Source organism: Aplidium turbinatum, chromosome 2, assembly GCF_918807975.1.
Source record: "Aplidium turbinatum chromosome 2, kaAplTurb1.1, whole genome shotgun sequence".
Taxonomy (NCBI): domain Eukaryota; kingdom Metazoa; phylum Chordata; class Ascidiacea; order Aplousobranchia; family Polyclinidae; genus Aplidium; species Aplidium turbinatum.
The window spans coordinates 33,128,993-33,146,288 of NC_137473.1; the positions used below are offsets into that span (position 1 = coordinate 33,128,993).

General features: G+C 36.1%; 1 protein-coding gene across 1 annotated transcript; it reads right to left on the reverse strand.

The window, feature by feature from the left end:
* Window positions 1–3,539: 3,539 nt before the first annotated feature.
* On the reverse strand, window positions 3,540–12,667 carry LOC145788249 (alpha-L-fucosidase-like). Its single transcript, XM_082600025.1, has 7 exons — window positions 12,153–12,667; window positions 10,131–10,263; window positions 8,735–8,945; window positions 7,855–8,035; window positions 7,280–7,356; window positions 5,272–5,395; window positions 3,540–4,492 (listed from the first exon to the last, which is right to left on the reverse strand). Exons 1-7 carry the CDS (start codon window positions 12,438–12,440, stop codon window positions 4,061–4,063), a joined length of 1,446 nt encoding a protein of 481 aa, XP_082456151.1. The 5' UTR covers window positions 12,441–12,667; the 3' UTR covers window positions 3,540–4,060.
* Between the last annotated feature and the right edge of the window lie 4,629 nt (window positions 12,668–17,296).

Sequence of the window (17,296 nt, forward strand, 5' to 3'; positions counted from 1 at the left end):
TGAATGTCTTGAAAAATTGTGGAACTTGTATTATTTTGTGTTATTATTTGCATTGAACAACGTTATATTATCAATTAGGCTATAATACTTACCGTACTCTAGCAATGTTTTAAACACGTAGGCTACATCAAGTGTGTTGCTTCAAAGTCTTATAAGGGTATAATTCTGAATTCAGCGGCACCTAGCAAGTGAAAGGAATAATTTCCCGACAACAACACTTCTTCAACAATTGGAAACTTCACTCTGCCAATCTCGGTAACCGGCCCTTCGTCAAAAGCCTGTATAAGTATGTGAAACTACCAGGAATACCCTATCAAGGCTTTGTCAGTCGAGGATAAAGATTCAAAAACAAACTAACCAAATATGTGGGTTGCAAACACTTAACGAACACAAAGAAAGTGGAAAATAAAATTGGTTGCTGTTATTGAAAAGGCCATGCAATCTTTTCATAAATGCAAAGGGCATATATAAGTACCGAAATTTGGCAGTAAGATCCCTCCCATTTAAGGCCTCGTAAATTTCTTCAAATGGCTACAAACTCACAATACAATATGAAAATACAATATCAATTACATTGGTTTTGCAGAAACAATTATGCACAACTTTTGAATTGGTCTGATAATTATGGACTGTTTGGTTTGGACGCTAACGCTACGAACCAGGGCCGTGTTAACCGCTCCTGTCCCCCGCGAAGGGTTACGGCTGTTTAGGTGTTCATACATTTTAGTCTGTTCAGTGTTTTTTTACTGTTTAAAACAGGGTTGTTTGATTTAAATCAAGCTATAAAAAATCATAGGCAAAGTTTATATTTGAATGAGATTGACGTACCAATGAAATTTGCTAGGGACATTAGTCCTAAAATGTTTAACTATCGGGCTAAAATGGGCCCTTTAAATCATACCTATTTGCTATTTCAAGAAAATGTGCTCAACATGGCTCGATATAATCAATAACTTAAATTATGCAAGGCCGTATTTACTGTTTCTCAACCCCCTGGATGGGGTCCATCTCCACCAATAAGGGCCCCTCGCATAGATTATTTCGTGCAGCGTTTTTCAACTTTAAATACATGCCGCGTTTTCCAGGTTTGTAATTTTATATGTAGCATTTAATATGTCATTTTTTCTCAATTTTGCGGAAAATTTTCGCTTGCTTAATCACATTTTATTTACCTAACCAGCGAGTTTAGGCATGCGTATTGCATAGTTTCAGTAGTGCATTAAGAGTGTAAAAATAATTTTGTATCCTGCATAAAAAAAATGTAATATTTCGTAATAAACACATGCCCAGTGCCCACTTAGTTAATTAACAATTAGACTGATCATTTTCAATGTTAAATGGAGACTGCTATAAAGTGAAATGTGACGTGAAAATACTGTTGGTGAAGCGAAGGACACCTCAGATAGACTCCTAAAGTCCTAGGCTGTTGAAAAACTACACCATATTAGGCTATAGAAAATTTTCAAGAAAATACTTATTTAAATCCTTCTGTGGTCGTAAATGAAGTTTTTTTTTAAATACTTAGATAACTTAAATTTAAAATTAAACTTTCTACCCAAATTTCATTTCATGAATTTAGTTAAGTAGCCTACAAAATGTGTAGTAGGATCTTGATTTTAAAAAATAACATTATTATGGTACGTCAAAAATGACTAAAAAGTGACCACAACAACATTGTAGGCTATTTGTCAAAATTTTCCAAGGCAATCCCCCCACATACCCTATTCAACTTTACTTTTTCGGACATTAAGTTTTGCATTGTTTACTTATCTTACCAATTTTACTTTTTTAAAACTCCTGTGTTTTCCGTAAGTGAATGACTGTTAATAATGTTCTCCATTTCACGCATTGCTAAAAGGTAATTAATGTTTCGTCTATTAAAGATTCTGTTAGGAAAGATATAGGTATTTTTTGTGTAGCCTACTGAGTTCTCCGTTTCTTTGTGGCAATCATCACATTGGAATAAGACTTTGCGAAGCGCTAAATTAGCTTTTATTATCAGTAGATTTTCGCATGGGGCAGATAAAACATGTTGCCTACCACAGTGACTCAAAGAAAGTGCTGTGCATTTCTTGAATGATGAGGGCAGCAATTGGAGAGCCGTTGAAAAAGTAATTTCTCGATCCGTTTTAAACTTGAAACAGAAAGTCCATAGTTATGAAAAAAAGTAACTCCAATTATCTCAACAATTTTACTAAGCTAAATAACACATGCCAACAAAAGTGCATTTGATAGCAAATAATTGGCTACGTAGTACGTAAGCATGTTGGATGCATTTGTGTCGTCGGTTGAAACGAGTCAAGAAACAAATCAACTAAATACTCAAGTAGCAAGGCTGTCTAAGTCAGGGTTGAGAAAAACCCGTTTTTTTTAAAAAAAAAGCCCAACCCGCCCGGGTTTTTTCAAAAAAACCCGTTTTTTTTGGGGTTTTATTGGGTTATTTTAAAAAAGATGCAAAAAAAAGTAGATTCATGCTTATTTCACCTCAAAACTACTTTTTACGAGTGAAGTGCCTTTCACTCACAGTACATGCTTGCATAACTCAATAAAATAATGCACTAGGGCTGTTGTTGCTTGAATGTTGCATCATCCATTAGTTTCAAGATCAAGTTGGATGTTGCATCATCCACTGATTTCTATACCAAGTTGATGCTACCGTGGTAGAAATTACATTATTGCATCATTTGTTTAGATTTGAAGGCAAGGAGCATTTATGCCATCATGTTTAAATATTTTTTGTCATTTATGTATATATTATATATAGTAATGGATGAGCAATTGAGCGATTGCGTGGCCAATTAGGCAAATGCTCTGAAACAGCCATGCGTTAGAATCCAGAATCTGTAATTGGTAAATAGCCTCCTAAATTGCATTTCACATCATATATATTATACAGACTACAGTAGAGTAGTACTTTCACCAATTTAACTATAAGGCCTTCTTGCATAAATGAGTTTTAGTGTAGTATACACAAAGTGACATTACTTGATTTTTGTGTACTGTGCAATATCCACTACGTTTTCAGTTTATTCTTGGAAATTTACTTCACAATCACATCCTTAAGTCCTAATTTAAAGTTTGTTGTAAGTGCCTTGTTGTGTTTTTGTAAAATTTTTTAATTTTCCAATAAAAACTGGACAAATATGATGCTCTGGGTTTTTTTATGGGTTTTTTTGGTTTTTTTTAAGTGGGTTTTATTAAAAAAACCCCCCCGGGTTTTTTTGGGCCGGGTAAAATACCAACAACCCTGGTCTAAGTGTCCATTGATTGGGGTAGAAAGAAGGTGGTTGGATTACATTGGAAGAGTCTCATCATATTTGTGCCAGAAAGCGAAAAATTTTGAGTAATGAGGCTTGGATTACTATACAAAGGTGAATGTGTGGTGTATGAATTTTAAAATATTAAATGAAAACTACAATGACACGGTCATTACCGAGACGCCATTGCTTCTATCGTGGGCTAATGATGCAACGACAATGTTATAATTCATGCACAAAATCTATAGCTTTTCTTATGACAATCTCAAAGGAAAATTCAAGTTCAAAGTTATAAAAACATTACTTTTTATTTGTAAGAGCAACTTGTTACCACTGCAATAGAAGGATTAGAAAATCAATTTAAGAACGAAACTGAGCAGAGTTGATACAAGAATAGTTAATTTCGCCAAGTGAAACTACCTCAGAACAACTGCTTCGAATTCATGGTAGTAAGCCTACCGACAATCAGATCTGCATGCTATTGATTTGAGCAAGCGCTGTGCGTCACTTTTCTACTGTTGCTGTTGTAGCAGCAAAGACCTTCTGAGTATACTATATTATACTTTCAGTACAATAGCATCATTGATAAAAAGTAACTTTGAAAACGATAAGCACAGTAGGCTAACTATAATCTGGCACAAAGGTAAAGCAAGATCTGAGGTGGTTGAATCGTAAGAAAAAATACTAAGAAAAACGAAAAGAAGAAACTATGATTGATGAACATGTTGGGGGTGTATCGTCTCCGTTGTGTGATGAAAATTTTTTAGAAAATGAATAAGTCGAGGGCAGGATTCTGTCCGTCGCTACTTGAAGCCTTCAAAGCGAAGTATCCAAGACCACTGGCACGGCAATTCTAAAGGATTTAATACAGGAAAAGTAATGCGAAGCTTTTCTTCGTCATATCGCCAAACCACGGTCGAACTTGATCCAAGAAGCGTAACAGTTGCATCAGACCTTCCATATTTAGGTTCTCCTAACACGAGGAGATTTTCTTTAGGCCAAGACAACACAAAAGCGTAGAAGTAAGAGCCTTTCGCAGTGTACCAAATATTTTCAGTTATTGTGTCGTTTTGTGCTCTCCAAGGCTTCGTACCATACACAGCTTCCCCATTGACTTTCAGCCAGATTCCAATCTGCTGGAGTCGTTCTTGGAATATCGGGGCAATGGTTCCATCGCGTCTTGGGCCAATATTCATCAGCATGTTCCCACCGCAGCTAATAGTAGACGCTAACGTCTGAAATACATAAAGGTACACAAACGCAAGATGAAAGTCTTTTGGCGTAAACAGTAGATATCTTGTAGGTGTTATTACGTATTAGGCTTGCTTGCGTCTATTAAGTATATAACTATATGACATGTGCAACACTACACATTTAACCCTAACCAATGGAAGTTAATTTATGAAAAAATATTCTTTCGAAAACATTTATAGCCTAGTTGGTTCTTTTAAAGAGTAGAGGCTTGATGCCTTCCTACAATTCCTCCTTCGCTCTCTTTACTATCACACACATAACTTCCAATCCTTTATTCTTTCATTTATTTGAGTCTGCAAGCGGAGATAAAAACCAGTTTTTTTTTGCACACTTGAGGACGTCAAAGGGTTATGTACTCAAAAAAACTACAGCACAAATGTCTGGGAAGGAGTTCTGTTATTCTCTTGCGTGCTAACGTAAATACTCAATTTCCAAAAAGGTACGTGGCTTCCTAAACACAATGGCCTTTGGCAGGCAGCAGAAGCGATTGTAGAGTAAAACTGCCGGTCGTCTGCAGGTAAGCCACGTCCGTAAAAACAAATGCGAAAAAACAACATTGGCACAAATTTCAAACCCAAGAGAGGGCAATCGGTCCGCCGAAACAACACTACAATAAGGCAAACCAAACTAAATTTTTATGCTTAAAAAATCCTTTAGACAAGAGAAAAATATAACTTATTCAAAGTATTAGCCTACACACAACTACAGTAGCTCCAGCTATCAAAATTAGTTTTTAGCAATTGAACAAAATTTCACTCACTGCGATAATTTCTTTAATAGTCAAGAAATCTTCAATATTGGCCTCTCTTCGATAACCCCAGGAATGTTTGTCAATTGTCATGCAATCCTCCCACTTATGTTTCTGCAGAACACCAGGGTTATATCTGCAAAGGATTGAAAGATTTCGAATTTGATTTGTGGTATATAGCCTAAACTCCCTAAAGCCTAAACAACAAAAAGAGGAAAAAACGAAACCATATTAAAAGTCTAAAATTGTATTCTGGCAAGATGAACAACAACCCTGACAGCTTTCATGCTGGTTGTGGTAGTTCGTAGCAAAACTTTGTTAAGGCATCACATAATTGCAACGTCTCAAACAGTTTTGTTTTTGTCATTTATCTGTAAATTTTTTTTTAGCTTTATTTGGTTCTTTTTCCGAACGTGGTTGCAATGCTGCGGTGAAAAGGATCGAAGTTATTTTGTTTCTGCGTATTCTGGAAGATATTTATAAACTCAATCAGGCCTACTTTATGGTCGATTATTCAATTGTTTTGTTTTCGTCTTCGTGATTGAGTGAAAGAATCACAAGACACAATTGAGCTAAAATGACAAGTTATACGTCATGTAAAGCAACATTGAGTGGTGATGTTTTGAGGCAAAATTAAAACTTTCAAAACGTGTCCAATTAATCGTTTCTTGCTTGCACGATGCAAGAAATGTTTGTTGAACAAATGAAGGTTGATAGAAAGAGCAGCCAAACTGGTGGAAAAACAAAAAACAAGCCGATGAAATAGCTGTCGCCATTGAAACAGGTTTACAAACTGCCATCATTCTCATCAGCAAAAGTTGACATGACCATCGACATGTTCACCAAACCATTTCTTCATTTGTTTTTCTTCTCAAAACTGAACATATTACTATTAAAAAACGGTTCAATCAGCACAAATTTAGAATTTAATTGAGTAATTGTGGCCATTACGCGAGAAAACGTGCAGTTTGAATTAAAGAATTTTACCATTGATAGGCAGGAATTACATTAAAACGGAAGCAATTGTATTCAATAGGAGATATGACAAACACAAACAAGACGAAAAAACATCTTTTACAAAATTTAAACCTAACATAAATACTTTTGGTTTCAGAACAAAATATTTACTTCTGTACATCAACTGTTTCAATCGCAGCCGCTTGAGGTAAAACAGGGCTTGGCCTCTGTTAATGGAGTGATATGATGAAGGCATTACTGCCGGTCACTATTTAATTGGTGCTTTACTTACGTTAATTTTTTTTCAGCACATAGGTTCATGTGCACACATGTAAATAAACAGACATCATAACGTAAGAGTCAAAGCAGGGAAAGGGACTTTGCTTTGGACGCACCGACAGCGGATAATTAAGCTTTAGAACCGTTTAATCAATTAATCGACTTTGTTCAGAAAAGAAAAATATAGCCCGCTTAATAAGCTACTTATTTCGTGGACTAATTATTTTTTCGTATGCACCAACCGTAATCCGTTGATTGCAATCGCCGACTACTGATCCACCGATAAACCTGGTGCTTAATTAACCTGTCAGACAATTTGAATAATCGGTCGTTTAAAAGACCCTTTGTTGGTGTATCCAACCCTAAGTGTCGATTCAGACTCGGATTATTTCAAACTTATCTCGAACCGATAGGGTTGACACGATTGCGAACTATGGAGCAATTTATTCAGTCGATATGGTGCAGTCGCAGCTTTTCAGCTTGTGATACTGGAATGCTTGCTTTCGTCATGTGAAAATTAAGCATACATAAATGCTTAATTTTGTGTAACTGGATTAATAAATTTAAAAGTAAATATTTTATGTGAAGTAAATTGTCCATAGCCTCAAAATATAGATTGTACAGGTGGTGCAACAATATGTAGTCTCCATTGCCATTTCAACTCGTGCTTAAAAACATCATGATTTGACAGCTCTCGCTTCTTGGCAACAAAATACAAGAAAGTCACCATAAACTTTCAATGAAAGTTCACTTAACTAAACCATCAATCACAAGTTGATCTTACCTATCGTTGCAAGTGTAATATCCACCATGTTTACATTTGCTATCGCTTGCCCATCTATCATTGGTCACGACTTTGTCCTGGAGTGTAGTTAGGATATGTCAAAAATTGGTCAGATAGATCACGATGAACTAAAACCATCCTTCTTCGTATTTTAACGCCCTAGCCAGCCCATTAATCTTTTTTTTAGATTAATCCAAATTTTACAGACGTTGAGTCAATGTACAAAACTAGTTTGCTGCACGGAATTGTTGAAAATCTTATGTAACTAATAATTTTTTTTTGCTGCAGAAGAATCTTTCATTAATAAACGTTACAAGATTTAATTCGGTTCTTGCCCAGTCAAAGGGGATGGCAATTCAACTGCAAATAAACTACATCGGCGGTTCCTGACCTGAGAGGAATCTCATGTTTTTCGAAAAAGAAGTTCCACATTTGTACAATTTTGCATATAAATTGAAACATATTTCTCGCTATATTATTCTTACTATTTGTTTATTAAATGCTTAACCAGTAACCACACACTTCGTGCCGTTGTCCGACGTTATGATGGTTACATTTTACAAGAAACATTTTACCTTTACTGGGCTTTCGTTGTACAACCAAGCCAAGAATCCGGTTGAGTTCCAGTATTCAGTTGGACCGTGAGGTCCGTCTGACCACAGTAGCTCCGGCTTGAAAGTATTGACAAGTTCATAAAGCTCTGGCATGGTTTTCTTTGCAGGGAAGTTTCTTGTGGTAAAGTTGGCTGCTACATCGCTGCAAGAAGATGGCACAGTGTCAAAAATTACATTGCCCATACTAGAAGTGCACAGCATTTATTTTTTTAATTTCATAGAGAATGTCATGTACGGTACATATTTCTAGATTGGTCCTGAATGTCAGAAATATACGTAATATGAAGAAATATATCACTGCTAATGTCATTAAACCAATCTTTTATATTACCGTACCTCCATGTCTTCTTCAAAGTAGTATACAAGTACATATTGTTTACAAATGTTTAATAATTAATTTATAGCTTTTCTACCCATATTTTTGAGAAAGGCTATGTGCAACATAGGCTATGAGTGCTATGACAATATTTATTTTCATTATCAGTTCTGCACATGGAACTAGATAAAATGCCCACTAAAACCTTTATACATTTGTTGAATGTTTTTAGCGTGTTTAATTACCGTACTTCAAAACAAATTATTTGGTCAAATCTAAAATTATTTGGTGTTAAAATCGACAACAACTGACATTTTGAAAATCATAACAACTGACCATCACTGACCACGTCAGCCTTATTTATGTGACCACAACATGAAACATATACATAATTATTTTCATTGATTGAAATTACACCATGCACATTGCACAATGGAATGTAATGAAAGCCCTTCAGCAAAATCCATCATTTTTACATTGATGCAACGGCAGTCCAACATGGTTTTCAATATATTGCCTTCTTACCTTAAATACATTGGGTTAAACCACTCATAAAGAGAGTGGTATAGACCAAGGTGCAAATCTGTAGAATCCCGAATGGCTGATACAAAGTCAGCAACCAGATTCCTATTTGGTCCTACATCCATTGCATTCCAATTCCAGGATACGGGTGAAGGCCAATTTGTGTAGCCTTCATGATGCTTTGTCGTCAGCACCACATATCTTGCACCTGACTCTACATTTATGCATGTGTTTTAGTTTTGACCAAATCTTTGGTTTTTAATATTTATCCTCAGACTGACAATGCCTAGATACTAGGTTATTATATTCCTGGTAGTTTCGCATAGGTACTTGTAGACTTGTAGAGGCTTCTGACGCAGGGCCTGTTACCGAGATTGACAGCTAGTGAAGTTGCCGATTGTTGAACTGTTGTTGCAGGGAAATTATTTCATTCATTAGGTGCCGCGGAATGGAGAGCAGTCCTTAGAATGCATTGAGTCGAACCAGCGCCACTTGATCTTGAAGCTTCTTCATTCACGAAGTCACGCCCTAACCAACTGAGCTATCGGGGCAATCCTTATCAATATTCTATATAGGATACATTACACATGCCACCATTGGAAACCGACAGGTGGACTGCCACGTAGCCGGTCGTTTGGTCGACAGTCATTTGGTCAACAGGACGTTTGGTCGACAGACGTTTGGTCGACAGACATTTGGTCGACAAGACATTTGGTCGACAGGACATTTGGGTTAGGGTTCAGGTTAGTTAACTAACCCTAAAATGAATCATTCTGTCGACCTAACGTCCTGTCGACCAAATGTCTTGTCGACCAAATGTATGTCGACCAAACGTCCTGTCGACCAAATGTCTGTCGACCAAATGACCAAATACCGACTGCCACAACCCCTTAAACAAACTAAATTTAAAAACTGCTGATAACTCCTGCTAAAATTTTACAGTAAAATCAAAAGCTTTGCATAAAAAATGTGCTATGATTGCCCTACATGGCACAATTTTTTAGCTAAGTTTTTCCATGTAGCATATTGACAGGAACACTAAACAGGCCATTTCAGCAAGCATTTTACAATAAGACATAGGCTAGAAAACAAATTAAAAGTGTGTCAATACTACTTTATCATGATATAACCAGTGCGATCGTGATAGACTACTCTAGTATATATATTTTTCTCTTCTCATTTTACATGTTTTGGTACAATGTTTTCGTAACAAGCGTTCACAGCAATAGCCGAGGCAATTTCAACTTTTGCAGTTTTGCCTCGGCTACGTTTTTGCCGAAGTAAAAATATGCTATTTAATGTCGAAGACTGTATATTGTATAACCAGGTAAGCCAAGTCTAACTAACTTTGTACAGTAAAATGGTACAGGAAATATGACATTTGTTATCATACTGCTACCTTTAATTAGTCGTGCCCACTGTTGGGGGTCGAACAACTCTGCTGTGAAAGACTTGGCAAAATCTTGATATGTAAAATTTGGACGATAATTCTTCTTCATATAATTGACAACTTTTTGCTTTTTCTTGTCACCCTGAAAGTTGTTGATTATGCTACCATCAGGTTTGTTATTTTCATTTGCAGAATATACGGGTCAGATGCATCAATTTTGTACCTGTAGTCTCCAGAACGGAGAAAAAATTCAGAATGCTTGGTGCCATAAAATTTTGATTTAAAAGTCTTGAGATACTTCTCTACCAACTAAATCAAAAGACTGCCCCCAAAAAATATCATGTTTTTATACTGAAAATTAAATATCAGTGTGAGTATACCTATTTTATCAGTTTCTAGCAGGTTTACTGCAGTTGTGCGATAATGTACCTAAATATTCTGATACTTCAGCCAAAGTCATGTATTGTTTGACCTCAAGGTAGTAATAAATCATATGCTAGCAATAGTAATAGCAATACTTTTTTCATATGGAGCCATTGCCAATCAAAGATGCGTAAAAAGCACCTCACAATCACAGCTAAATTAAAATTTAACAACTTTAACTGTATCTATGTTCTCTAAGATCAAAAATAGGTTACAGAATGCTTCAACAGGTATCATTTCTTATGAGCAACTTTTATAGTAACATTACATGTAAAAATAACTGTACAAAGGAGTGCTTACTGGTTTTACAAAAAAAAAGAAAAAAAAAAAGTTCTGGAGACTACAGTGTTCTGGAGACTACAGACAAATTCAATAAGAAAGAAATTCCTAATCTTTTATTTATTCCGAGTCCTCTCTATGAAATCCTGCTAAGTGAGCATACTAGTCCATCACATACTGGAAGAATGTTTGCCATTTTAAACAGGGAAGCATACATTTTTTGTTAAAGTTTGTTCTGGAGACTACACAATTTTGGAGCCAGGCTAAATAGCTTCCATAGAAGAGTGAACTATTATCACACTTTTTAGTAAATCTGTTTTCTTGTTTTGTAGGTTTGTTTATATATAAATTTGCATCATTTTACACCCAAACAGGAGCACAGAGTAGGCATTGGTAGAGTAGTACCATGGGTCGTTCTGGAGACTACAACATAGTGGAGCCAAAATTGCAGATTCGTAAAATTGAGAAAAATACAAGGCCAAAATTGTAAAGCCAGTGTCATTTCAACATTAAAATGTAGCTAAAGCTGCACAGTGTTAAATAAAAGTCAGTTTAGCACTGCAGTATTTGCCTGTGAAAAATCACAAGGGAATTACAGAAGTAAAAACGTGAAAAATCCAAAAAAAGTGGGCAATTTTGTGATAAATCCAAAATTTTTGCTAAGAAGTTAACAATTTCCATTGAAAATTAGCATTACATAGGGGGGGCACATATCTAAACTGTAACTTAAAGCCTAAAAAAGTAGACTGAAACCTTAAGAAATACCAAAACTGCAAAAATGCGTTCTGGAGACTACAGGGTACAAAATTGATGCATCTGACCCATACACACATTCACATAACAAAACCAACAAAAAGATTGCAAAACCATGTTGACTTAAATTTGCTTGAAATTTACCGTAGGCCTAAAAAAGGACAATAGAATAAAATTTATCTTACCAGAAACCTGACTTAAATTAAAGTAAGAATGTAAGATGAGAATTGGCTGAGTTAGTAAAACTTTAATATAAATCATAGCCTACTAAAGCAAATCATAGCTTTTGCAATGCTATTTCTCAAAGTAAATGACGTTAATATTTTGTCAAACTTGAAAGCAGTGTTGATGCTTAACCTTAAGTGTTTGATGCAGAACCTTAGTTTACTGCTTTCGAATAATTATAATGAATGCAATCAGTTTTAAAAATAAATTCACTCTACTAACTCATCACTGTTAAATTAAGTATAATATGCTACAGGTGCCACACGAAAGTTAATTAAGCTGCAGTGAAATTAATCTGAGCTATGAAGCCACTAATCCATGAGATGTTTATAAATTACGTGATTACTGTACCTTCCAATAATTCCAAAACCATTCACTGTCAAAACTTGGCACAGAAAACACTCCCCAATGAATGAATATTCCAAATTTAGCATCATCATACCAAGATGGTAATGGTCGTTTATCTAAAGAATCCCAAGTCGGTTGGTAAATGGGATCTTTTGCTGGTACAGTTTTATCAAAATTATTCATTTTATCAGAAATAAACTTCATTTCAAGTGGTTGAAGCACTCCATGTACTTTTTGAAAAGACTCAAATCCAAGTATCACAATTAGGAACGTTGTAATTTGTCCAACCATATTTAAGTGCAGCTTCTTATCTGTCTAATTCTCACTGGCAAGGCATAGGCTAAGCTATTTGGTCATAAGCTTTTGCATTACATTATATATAGCCTAACATCATGACTAGGCAAAAGTCAATCACTTGAGGAAAAGATTCAAAACCACAACAGCCTAAACGCAATCCAAGTCAATTTAATTAATGACAAGCCACAAAGTTGAAACAGGAAATGAGAATTTTGTTTCAAAACAACACTAATCTGAAATCAAATACACTACAGTATTCAGTAATAGTAGGCCTATAAATAATAAGTGAATAAAAAAATAACAGATAACCTCTCAAGTACATGTAGCTCCACACATTGAAAACCACTGCAATTCTATAAATAATATAAATAATAGCCTGGATATGTTGCTGAACTAGATAGCTCTGTTTACTAAAACAAATTTAAGCTCGTTGTTCAAAACGATCTTGTAGGTTAGCAATTCTAAAACCAAATAGGTAAAACCTAGATGAATTATTAAATGATATTTATTGCAAAGCCAAAGCAAAAGCAGTAACGCCATCATGCGTAACATTATTTATGATTCCTCGAGAATCAGCTCAGCTGATTGCAGTCATGTGACTCAGCACGTGATAATGTGAGCGTTCTTCTCGAAAGTTTTTGATATAACGCCTAGAACAGCGATTTTCAACCGGTGGGCCATGGAAAAGTTTGAGGTGGGCCACAAACCTGTTTAAAAATTTGCCAGAGTTAGTGAACATTTTAGTTTGATTTGTGTTACTATAGTTAATTTTACACTTGTGTGTTTTGTTTAGTTGTTTTGACTGTACCAACAAATGAATGGTGCTGCTGTAATTTGCTGCAAACTGGTAATTTTCATTCTAATTAATTGAAATAATCACCAGTGTTGTACGTTGACGCCGTCAACTTTTTGTTGACGCTGAGGCTAGCGCCGTCAATTTATTTTTCAGTTGACGGAAGTGATAGCGCCGTCAACTATTTTTCCGATTTTAAGCGTCAAGCGCTATGCGTCATTTTTTTTCATGGAAAATCTCGTTACACAATAAGAGTTTCACAATGTATTCTGGCCAACGCGACTCATCCGAATTACCGGCTTTTGCGTTGGTTGGAATGGCTCCCTGGAATACACGCGGAAGAAGTTCGCCAAATGGTGATCACACATGTATTGAGAACAAGGGATCAGAGACAGAAAGCGAAAAATCCATCAATGGCATCGCGGACGTTGAAGATACTTTATTTCAAGAGCTTTATGCCCCTGAAAAGAGCGATATTGGTGCAGTGGACCTCGCTAAAATATTTATACATGCTAAACTATCACAGCACGCTTGGAACAGTGATACCTTTTCGAGTAGCCTAAACGTTTTCAACTTGTTTTTGAAATACAACACACCTATACCAACCAGCGCTGCTATGGAACGCATGTTTTCACTTGGAAAGGACAATACGCGTCCCAAACGCAGCAGATTGTCAGACAAACGTTTTGAAATGCTTGTTTTTCTGCAAGGAAATAACTAATAAGCAGGGCCCGCAAAAGTCAATAAAGTCAAATTTTTTTAAGGACTTCGTTTATCCACAAATCAACGAATAAAGTTGTTTTCAGCACCTAAGGGACTGTTTCTAAGAAGTTTATAGGTCAAAATAAAGTCAAAATTGATAATAAAATCGAAATTTGTCAAATTATGGCTTTTAACAAACTTAATTCTGTGTTTCTAGAGAGTAATTTTTGTCAAAGTCCTCGTGGAAGCATTGCAAATCAGAAACTGCGACACAATTAAACCATATTAACCCATAAAAGCAGGAATATGTCACAATGACCACAGATCAGCAGTAACTTTTATCGCAAATTGTCCTTTGTTTATTCATTGTTACGTCGTTATATAATTTTTATGAAACACTCCCTCTTCACAAATATGGTCTTTTCGAAGATCAACAGTTTTGATTTTAGGAATAGCCTAGCCTAATGACATTCTGTAGTACAAAAATGCCTAAGCAAGCTAAATCGTCTTCTGTCTTCAGCAAAAGTTAGATTTGTGGAGATTTTCCTATCGCTATAAAACACAACGAACTTTTTATAATCCATAAAACACCTTGACTTTTCGACAAAGTATTACGTTTGGGTCTGAAATCGACACATCATTATGTTTTGGTAACTGGTATCAATTCAAGAAAGAACTGTACCCTCTATAAATAAGCAATTTCGTTAGTTCAAAATAAAATCAAAATTTGATAAAAATAAAGTCAGAAATTTTTTTTTAGGCTGGGTCAAATTAAAATGGCCCTACTAATAAGTTAAGTAGCTAATTACAATACAGTCTCAAAACATAATAGGCCTACCTGCTCTTTATTTATAGCTATTGTTAGCCTAAACTTGGTTGAGATATTTCCGTTTTATAAGACGCTGGCAAAAAATAGCGTTAGAAATTAGCGCTGACGCCGTCAATTTCTTTAAGAGCTTACGCAGTACTTTACGCCGTCAAGTTTTTAGGCAATTCGCGCTGACACTGACGCCGTCAATATATTTCAATGACGCGTACAACACTGATAATCACCTTGGTGGCGTGACATTAATCAATGTCGTCTATTGCATAATTATACAGACGTTGATTTTAAGCAACTGCAACAGTGTGGTTTTCATAGGGAGCCACTTGGCTTCAAGGAGAAACTTTTAACATGGCGGGAGGAATAATCGTGTTGGAAGGAATTGGGAAGGAATGTAGATGAAATGTAAATTTATCTAAATAATCTAAGTTGGTCACTAATGTTCAGGAGCACGCATCTCATTGGTGCACGGTTAAATAAATAATCTGTTTTGAAATCTTTTCTGCTGTTTTTAAACCTATTTTGCAGTTTTTTTCTTGCATAAATAGTTAATGGGCCACGAAAGAAAAAAGGTTGAGAACCACTGGCCTAGAACATCACACGGCCAGGGCGAAAGAGAAAATTGAATTAAGTCCTGTCTTTGTCATGAGTTACCATGGGGGGTGTGGGGACAGGTTATACCTGGGACTGGTATATAAGTCTCCCGACTCCCCCCCACCCCCCTTGGTAACTCATGACAAAGACAGGACTCAATTCAATTTTTTCTTTCGCCCTGGGCGTGTGATGTTCTAGTCTTTTCCGAAAGAATCGCCGTCACCAGCGTAGCCTAGTGGATTAGAGTTTCTCCATCCTATTATTATTATGACTCACAGACCATGACTGCTCATCCACATCAATACTAGAACTGGCAAATTCAATCCACAACACTTTTCATTAGGCTGTTATTCATTACACATGTGTGCTTCTCTGTTTTTGTTTTATTTTGTGCTATTTTTTTTTTTGGGGGGTTTTGTGGCCGTGCTAACTACTGATATATATAGCCTACTACATAATTTTTCATTCAGGCACGTTTTAAACCTTTCAAGGTTTTGCCATCTTTTCCCGTTCGTTAACGTGCTGGTAGGTTTATATCGATTTTTGTAGTTAGTATCTTTTTCGTCCCGAACGCGTTAATGAGGAAAAATAAAATGATTGATTGATTGCAAGAGATAGCCCATAGTCATTTCGATTGCTTGGGTTCGATTCCCACCTCTTGTCTTTAGGCTACTCTTTTTTTTATGGCTGAACCGAGTCCAAAAAGAACTTTTGGCTGCAATCAGGTGATTTCATGTGGACAATTGTTTCATATGTTACGCATGACTGCGTCACCGCTTTGACATAATGAAATACGTTGTGAAGTAACATGGTAGGCATAGGGTTGCAAAGTTCCCGGGAATTTTCAGAGCCGTAACTTTCCATGGAAATTTTTGGAATTAACGGGAATTTTGGGAAACTTTCAAAACAATTTTAATTTGATGTTGAAACAGGAAAATAATGGCCTTATACTGTTTAGAATAATAGTAGGCTACTATGTATAATTGTATAACTAAAATACTTAAGAACATACAAACACATGGTTTAGTTTAATAACTCCAAAAATGATTCATCACCAATCTGTTTTTTTTGCATAAGAAAAACAATACCGGTACTGAGTCAGTTACAAAGTCGTTGTTCTAGTTGCTGCCGGTTAGCATCTCCTCCGGCACGGCTTCTTCAGGTGATGTGCTAATGATTGTTCTGGCAGCGTCATCGACCTCAGATTCAACTTGAGTTGACTTGTCTTCACAGGGCTCAAACAATGCCAAGTTTGACCTGACTGATACTAGTTTTTCCGCCCTTTCATTTGCGAGCCTATTGCGGACCTTGGTGTGAGCGTTCCCAAATATGATCAGTATTTTTTTTAAATATTGAAAAAGTATGCATAAGCCTCATTCTTAATTAACACCAAATTAATATTTATAATAATTAAATAAAATAAGAAATGCTTAAGATGGGTTTTTGATATTTTTTTCTAATTGATGAAATATTTAACAAATGTTTTAAACATAATAAATTCCAAATGATAATTCCCAATATTTCCGGGTCCTTTAAAATTTCCGGAAACTTTCCACCCCTTTACAACCCTAGGTAGGCACTTTAACAAGCAGATTTCTAATAAACCAAGAACCAATCAGAAGCTACGCTGTTCATGACGTCATCAAGGTTGCGTTTAGAAAGAATTAAGGAATAGCGCAAATTCTAGCTCGTCGTCGTCGTGTGAGCGTCTGGGGCCGAGGGTCTATTCTTTTACCACCCCAGATTCACGATGTTCCCGGACTACACTGGAAGGCTACTAGAGAGCAGCCAGTCTTTGGTTTCATCATCCATGACACGCAGACCTTCCACTCCGTTAGGTAGCTTGAAGATGAAGCAGTCATTGATGATGTGGTCTGCGGTCTGTTCCTCGGCACCACATTCACTGGAGGAGGAAGAGGCCATTCCCCATTGGTACAT